We start from the raw sequence: 8,477 nt of genomic DNA on the forward strand, positions 1-8,477 counted from the left end.
TTATATATGTATTTTATTAATTACACTATTAGGTTTACCCAAAATATTATGTCATGAGGCTAAGTTGTCCAGTAATACTTAGCTATGATTTCTCAGTTATTCTATAACTTTAGGGTAAAGTGCAATAAACCCCCTTAATTTTTACTCTATTTTCCAAAAAACCACTTGAACTTCCATTTTTACAATAAACCCCTATACTATTTCACTTTTTGCCAAAAAAACACACCATGTCACCATTCAGTTTGATTTTTCCTGTGAAACATAATTTTGAAATGACAATATTACCTTTACTACCATTTCAATATTAAATCAATTAAACCCCCCAATTTGTTAACCCTAACTCCCATTAGCTTTCATTCCTTCCAAATCGCATATCTCTCAGTTCTCATTCTCTGCAACCCTATCAACAATCATCAGACCTAACTTGGGTGTGAATCAATTGGGTTTCATTTTGATCTTGATAAGGAATCGGAGCAATTTCAAATTGTATATATACACACATCAACAAGATTTGGATCGACTTTCAAACAGGATTCACTCCTCAAATTTGTATATACACACATCATATACATAGATATCATTAAATCCATTTTGATGGGAGGGAGAGGAGTGCTTGTGAGAGACTATGACAGCAGAGATGGTAATGGTGGGGTGGGATGGCGGCAAAGATGGTGGTGGTGGTAAAAGAACAATATATATCCCTCTCGACTCCACATCCAAAATCTCCTCCCCAAACAACTAAAGTACTCACAATTAAAGATTCTTTTGGTCTACCTCTCAATGCTTTAATTTTGATACATACATAAAAGCCAAAATTAAACTCAATGAAGACAAAGAAATTCTTAATTAATGGATTCTCAAATCTATGTATTGTTTTTGGGTGTCTTGGTGGCCGGATTTAATGGCTGAAAATTGGAGGGAACAAGCAGCGACCGGTGGTGATTGGTGGCCGGAGTTTTGGGGTGGTGTTTGGTGTTTGCTTACCGGATTTAATGGAGTGCAGGGGGCAATGTTCTCACCTCCAAATATACATATATATACATATATATACACATACATACACATACGCAATGCTGCCAGAGAACCCAGGTCACCCAAACCATGTTCGCACTATACGTGAATTATCTGGAATCAAGAGTCTCAGAGTCTCAAGATTAGAGTAGATTTCGATCCTTTTAGTTGCTATGTTGCGATGGAATGAGCTAGGGATAGTGTTTCAACAAGTGAAAAAAAAAAAAAAACACAGGTGGCGGCTGCCGTGGACGATGGAGATGGTTAACTAAGTTGTTTGGCTAGGAGGTGTCGGTGTTGATTAGCGCTAAAATAAGGTGGTGTTTGGCCTAAAAATTAGGTGCAATTGTTATAAGGTGATGTGATGCCACAATGCTATTGGTTGTTGAGATTGCACTTGACACATTAGCAACAACAGCTACTCAAACAACCAAACTAAGTTATTTAATTAAAGGGCAATTTGGTAATCCTAACATCTCCGGCGACCTCCGATGACCGAAACTTTTAATTTCGCCCTTAAATTGCACTTTTTACATAGTTCAGGGGGCCTTAACTTAGTTCAGGGGGTTTTGTGCTTTTGGTTGATAGTTCAGAGGTTTTAATGTACTTATAACTTTATTACTCCGTACAACACAGTATCATACAACACACTATCATACAACACACTGATGCAGCATTCGATTAAAGGTGGTTTTAAACCATTGGAATGACCCAATGAAGATTTCACATTACAAAATTCATCAATCTCAGGTGCGTAGAGTCTATAAATCACTGTATTGAACATTGTCATTGTAGATTTGGTTTTAGGCTAGTAATATATGGTTTTAGACTGGTAATACATGGAGAGAAGAAACAGAATATGAATATTAACGAAAGTTTCACATGTGCAGTAGAATAAGTAATGGAAGTCTATCCGAAGTTTGTTTGGCACACACTTTATTGGAATAACCATCTATAAAGGACAGACCTTTAGAAGGTATATCTCAAATTTTCACGATGAAAACCAACATAATTGTTAGGTCTAATAGTTTTCGGTGTATTCATACTTGTGCGGCAGCTTATATTTGCAATTTGTCATTTACTTATCTGTAGACCAAAAGGCTAAATGAAGAAGGGGAGTAACAAAAGGCTAAATGAAGAAGACGAGGATATTGACTATGAAAAAACTTTTCGCTCGTATCAATGCTGAAATCCATTGGGACATTGTTAACAATTATTGCATACAATGACTATGAGATTATATTAAATGGATGTAGAAGCAGTTCCTAAATACGTATGAAGATATTTAAATGAAACAACCTGAAGGATTCATTTCTAAAGGAGAAGAAAATCAAGTATTTAAGCTTAAAAGATCCATTTATAATCTCAAACAAGCTTGTGCCAATAAAATGGCACATAGGAGTGCAATCAGGTTTCTAGTGTTTTGTGTGGACGCATGCTTCTTCTTCTTCTTTTTTTTCTTTTTTTTAATAAGTAAAAATATATTAGAAAGTGTCCAATAGAAACCTGTTCCGCTTCCCCATCAAAGGATCTTTTGTTCCGCTTTTTCCAAACACACCACCAAACACAAAAGGGTGCCACCCTCCAAAAATCAGGAGTGTGGGATCACACGAAACACCCTCTCTAACACTCTCCAAACAAGTCAAAAATAAGACTCCACTCACTAAAAATGACGGATGTATGTTTATCTGTCGCACTCAGATTTTTCAACCGGAGAAAAACACAACCAACAACTATGGAAAGAAGTCAATTAATTTGTTTTGGAATATCCATCTAACATTGAGTTTTGATGTGTTAGGTCACCTAAGGATGTGCAAGGACTTTAGAGAATTTCCAACTATCAGCAACTCACTTAAGTGATGGGAGTACAAGTCATTACAAACATTTACACGGTTTTTTCTGTAATTTTAACCGGGGACACTGGTTTTTCAAAAGGTTTTTGTCTGAGGATGAAAACGTGAGGAGGTCAGGATAATTCACCCATATAATTTTAAATGTACAACTTTAAGTACTCCATATTAGAAAATGTGCACAGATAGTATTTTAATGGGCATGGAGGGAGAGAGAAACCTTCCTAGAAAGAGATAATAGAAATACTTGAAACAATTTTCCTAAAAGGAAGCACTCAGATGCAAAAACATATCCATACATGTGGACGAATTTCTTGCTCACCGTTGAGCAAGAGATCATTTCCGTATGTCTATATATACATATATACATATATATATATATATATATATATGTATGTATATGTATGTATAATAAAAATAAAACGTTAAAAACTAATTTTTTTCAAGGAAAAAAATGCCTTTTTTTCATGACAAATAACTCACACATCCACTCTTCATATATTCTTTTTCACCAGATTTGAATTCAAAAATTAATCATCATTTTGGTGACCCCTTATCAATGCATTTGTGCGTAGAGGGTACCACCCATAATTACGTAAAACTTCTTCATCATTTATTCTTTTTCCCTATTACTCAAATTATAAGAGTAGTTCTATAAAAATAAAAAACAATTTACCTAAAAAAATAAAGAAAAGCAAAAACAATCATACTACAGTAATCAATATAAATATGTATATATATATAAGCACAAATATACAAATGAAGGTATTATCATGGCACAGATAGGGTAGCAAGGCTCAGTACACAAAAGCCTATGACAACAAATAAGAAAGCCGAATAGACAATGCAACACAAACCAATTAGATTTATCGAGATTTTTATAGAACCTGCCTGCTAAATACTGAAATTTAAAATCCATTTTTATATTCATAATCTCGATAGCTTAATCCAAGCTACATTGCCCTTCAAGTATGCAAGGTATATCTATCCATTTCAAAAAGTAAAAACAAGCATAAAAACAGAAGCATTCAAATTGAAAGTTAAACCTTAGGTCAAGAAACATAGCACAGCAATAAGACCAGGATGATACTCCATAAAACTGCCACTTAGAAAAGAGAAGTACCCTTCCCCTTCTTATCTCCACCAATCTCAAAATGCTTGCACCTCTGCAATAAAAGGGCAACAATCACATGTCCATAAAGAACAAGAAAGTAACACTTAAGGAATCAAAAACAAAAGAGCATATGGAAGTTAAGAAGCTAACCTTGATTGGGTGCTGTGATACATGCTTGCACCCCGGGCATTGCAGCCTCAGCACAATCTTCTTTGTAGTTTTCGCCTACACAGAGAAAGCATTGTTGTAAGTTTTCCTACAGTCTCTACCAACCATACAAAGGCTAAATTTATAAGATAGGACCTTCATGGGGAAAGAAGTGCATAGGTTAGTTAAAACATGGATGAGGGTCATTTCAAATAAGATATATACCTTGTAAAGTAAAGAGACATAATAGAAATAGGTTTTACCTTCTTGTGGACAACAGGTTTGGTTTGTCCACCACAACCTGACTGTTTTCGATCATACCGGCGCTTGCCCTGCACAGCCAAACTATCCTTTCCCTTCTTGTACTGCGTAACCTTATGCAAGGTGTGCTTCCGGCATTCCTTAGACTTGCAATATGTCTTCTTTGTCTTTGGAACGTTCACCTGCAAGATACAGATCATATTACAACAAAATGGAAATAGGAAAAATGAATGCTAAAAATGTGCAATCTGGTAACAGAGCATTTTCATTCTTGCTTTTGCATCTAAAAACTAGGAAATAAAAATGATAGGGATCTCACCTAGAAGTTTCAATATTATAGACACCTCATAGTTAACTAAGAACTTAGAAAAAACAAAGGGAACCAATAAAATCAATGGAAACGTAATACAAAAAATCATAACACACTCACAATTCATAAGAATTCCATGAAACACACAAGTTAGCTCATGGAGCATGCTTATTGGAGACGTTGCAATACATGTCAAGGAGCCCTCAGTTGATTGTGTACGTAGAAGAAATGGTTTAGCTAATGGAGAGAGTAACTCTTCCACTCTTCCAGAACCAGTAACGAGTAAACCATGTCAAACCAAGACTAGAGCAATCAACATCTGAACGGAACTGATTCAAAGTTCTCCTAGAATAGTTTCTACTGTGAAATGAAAGTTATAGGATATATATATATACGAGTATTTCAAAGGAGAAATATAAATATCTGATAGAATTCGATTCATTTTAGCAATGACCCATCTGAACCACAACTGAACGTTTGGAGTGGGGGTGGATTGAAGCTATACCATATAAAGCTCTTAGAATTTCCACCACTACAAATCTTATACCTTTTGACCAACCTTTTCTCTTCCATACAACAACTTATTTTTGCCATGCTGCCATCATAAGCAGCTGTTTGCTACATATGTAATGACTAATGACTAGTGCCTTATTGAGAAAATCTAGTATACAGGGTTGTATAATAAAGGAAAGCCCAATGAGGGTCTGGCAGACGTGCTAAGATGATGATATACACAACTTTATATACTTCCACCGTATTGAACAGACAATATCACTGTTAAATATAAATCCCTGCTGGCGGCTGTAAAAGCTGATTGTAGAGAGATGCCTGAGAAATTCAATAAGTAGTCAAAGGAGAATAATGTTGAAGTGCCACAAATTCCAGCTTCCATATCTTTTCAAATATGATAGAATTATGTGCAACTGATTTTCAATCTATATCAATCCAGCACTTCTAATATTGGAAAATGGAGCATCCCCCCTCCTTTTCCACACACACAAAGAATCTTTGGGAACTGATGACTCCTAGCCCAACCTTAGAAGGGGGAATAAAGAGTGATGGAAATCAATGGCAAAAATTTTTAAAGGTGTATAAAATTCGCCAAAAGGAGGATTCTAATATTCGAGCTGGCGTACGCTAGATAATATGGGTCCACATGGAGTTTTGAATAATTGGGAGATTTGGTCAACTTTTAGTTACTTTAATTATGCTATTAGGGAAGTATTGATTACCCTAATTGTGGGGTAATAATAGAGTCAAATATTGATTACCTCAATTATGGAGTGATTACTTTTTTTATGCTATAGAGTCAACTTTTTATTACCTCAATCATGGGGTAATCTCAGGGTTATAAGTTGCTATAAGAAGGGTATGATGTAAACTTGGTGAGGCAGTGAATGAATGAATAAAAATATCCATTGAGATTTATTTGTGAGTGATTCACGAATTCCGAGGGTGTGAGGACTTCTCTGGGTGTGATACCTAGGCTTGTTGGGGTGATTCCAATAGGTTTTTTTTGTTTTCTGGGTGTGATGCCAATAGGCTTTTTCTTATTTTCAAATCATTTATCTCTCTTGAACCATAATCTATTTTTCTGACCCTGTTGGTGTGATGCCAATAGGCACTTGTTTTCTATTCTTCTTGATTTCCTACATTTCTACTATCAAACATCCCAAATTTCAGCCCTAGTTCTTTGAACTTTCAGCCTCTGAATTCTTTAAGTTCTTAAATATTTAAGGCTGCTCCCTTGTCCAACATCAAAGAGACAAAGGAAAAAGCATCTTTTTATTAACCAAATTGAAATTAATATGTCAATACGATGTACTTTAAGTATGGGACCAACACAAATTTGACCATTACTTCCTTGGCTTTTATGACTTCAGAAACTACCTCTTCAAAATAAAACATAAATAAAAGGAATATATATATATATATATATATATATAAGGGGTGATGGACACAACCCCCACCCATTCAAAAGAAGTAGAAATTAAAAAAATTGAAAAACAATTACCTGTATAAAGAAAAAGAAAATCCATAACCATACAGAAATCAATGGCTGGACAAGACACACTACTGAAAGAACAATGCCTCTACTTCCATTAATAATTAACAAGAGATGATCTAGAGGCACACCAAATTGCCAGTTGACGTCAACAATGAAAAAGCAGTTACAAGTTCCAAAAATCTACAATATCTTACTTATAAAAAAAGAAAAAAAATCTACAATATTTGCAAATTATTAACGATTCTGTGCACACTAAATATATCAGGTCCAACCCATGATTTCTAGACGGCACTCGATGTGTCCAATTGCAGATATTTGCAAGAATCAGCAACTTAGATCAGTTCAAGTCAGCTAGGAAAACAAATATGCAGGGCATCAGGGTCTGACCATGAGTTGTAGATCACATCCAACTCCAAAAATGAGCTCAAAATATACACCTCCAACTTCAAGTATTATTACTTACTAAGAGGTAACAAACAACGCAACTTTTGCTAATTGGTTCAAAGCATCAAACAACAGTTGAATTCAAAAAGGGAAAGGCAATAGAACTGATTCAATTCAATAAGTTCAATCCAAACTAATGGAAATTCTATGAACAAAGAAATTCAGGGTCAAAAAGGATCAACAAGTTAATCAAATAGAAGGTGAAAATATTATCGTCATCCAATTTCCCAATACCAACAGTTCAACACTCATGGACATATCAATCACTTTTATGCTTATTGTAGTCATTACTAGTTAGAACAGACTATGTTCAAAATAACATGGACTATAGAATACAATTAGCATTAGCATAATAATGGGAAAATATCCAAGAAGAGCTTCAAAAGTGTACAAAGTTTGCATTTACAAGCAATCGATTTTGGGCATATAGCAAACCAATAGCTCGGTTTTGTTTATAGGCAATCAATCTTTCTTCCATTTTTCCAGTAGAACAAGCTATAGAATTACAAAATTCTATCAGAATTCAATCTCAGGTGTCAAAAAACTGAAATCTACATGAACCAAAAGTAACATCTCGTATATTGGTAATAAGGTATGCTAAATTTCACACCAGTTAACTCCTATGAACGATTCATCCATTACTACCAGAATATCTATACTAAATACATCAACTCAAAATGTCTGTGTGCGTGGGTGAGTGTGTGTGTGTGTGTGTATATATATATAGCATGAATGATTTATTTTCTCAATTAAGGTACTTCAGATTTGAATTTTGGTCACGAAAGGGTTGATGGCCATGTTAAGTAGGTTAGATCAAAATAATATTATGAGAGAGAATTTTTTTTCATTTCCTCTTCGTTCTCAACTTCCAGACATTAGTAGGAGAGAAACATTAAGATTAATCGAGAGAGAGACGGGGTTTTACCATTGTTGATGACCTGATGCTACCTACAGAGAGACGACGACCGTAAGGGTTTTCTGAGTGCTCCCCGTACTTTTCAGTTACGGGTATATGGATTTTCTATCACCAAGGCAGTAGGGTTAGGGTTTGCGTCGTCTTAGTGGGGTGTTAAGTGTTCAAAGCCTTTAAAAAAAAAAAAAAAATCACATTTAATTTAATCTTCTCTTTTCTTTTCTTTTCTTTTATCAATGCAATTTTTTTTTTTAAGTTTCCATATATAATTTTTTATTTATGTTTATATGTATTCGTTTATCCTTTCTAATCCCAATAAAAAGAAAAACTACTTCAAAGAAGTTAATATTTTTCATAATTTATTATGTTTTAGAAAAATAATGTCATCAATTACTTTTTTTACACTTAATATAGCTCTC

At 34.6% G+C, this 8,477-nt stretch overlaps 1 protein-coding gene across 2 annotated transcripts in view; it reads right to left on the reverse strand.

The window, feature by feature from the left end:
- The window catches only part of LOC132303283 (large ribosomal subunit protein eL42-like), a 17,841-nt gene extending 9,364 nt beyond the window's left edge, over positions 1-8,477 (reverse strand). The window contains exons 1-4 of one of the 2 annotated variants that reach the window (XR_009481165.1): positions 8,071-8,477; positions 4,386-4,565; positions 4,126-4,200; positions 3,908-4,027 (exon numbers count right to left, since the gene is read on the reverse strand). Coding sequence is in view for 1 of the 2 variants with exons in the window: in XM_059800494.1 (XP_059656477.1) it covers positions 3,968-4,027; positions 4,126-4,200; positions 4,386-4,565; positions 8,071-8,073 (318 nt within the window). In the remaining variant the exon portion in view is untranslated. Of the gene's footprint in view, positions 1-3,750; positions 4,028-4,125; positions 4,201-4,385; positions 4,566-8,070 lie in introns of those variants that run through there. The other variant, XM_059800494.1, reaches the window with a different exon arrangement.

Source organism: Cornus florida, unplaced genomic scaffold (genome assembly GCF_030987335.1).
Source record: "Cornus florida cultivar Cherokee Brave unplaced genomic scaffold, ASM3098733v1 CherokeeBrave_3.0.0_Hap2_Chr04, whole genome shotgun sequence".
Classification (NCBI taxonomy): Eukaryota; Viridiplantae; Streptophyta; class Magnoliopsida; order Cornales; family Cornaceae; genus Cornus; species Cornus florida.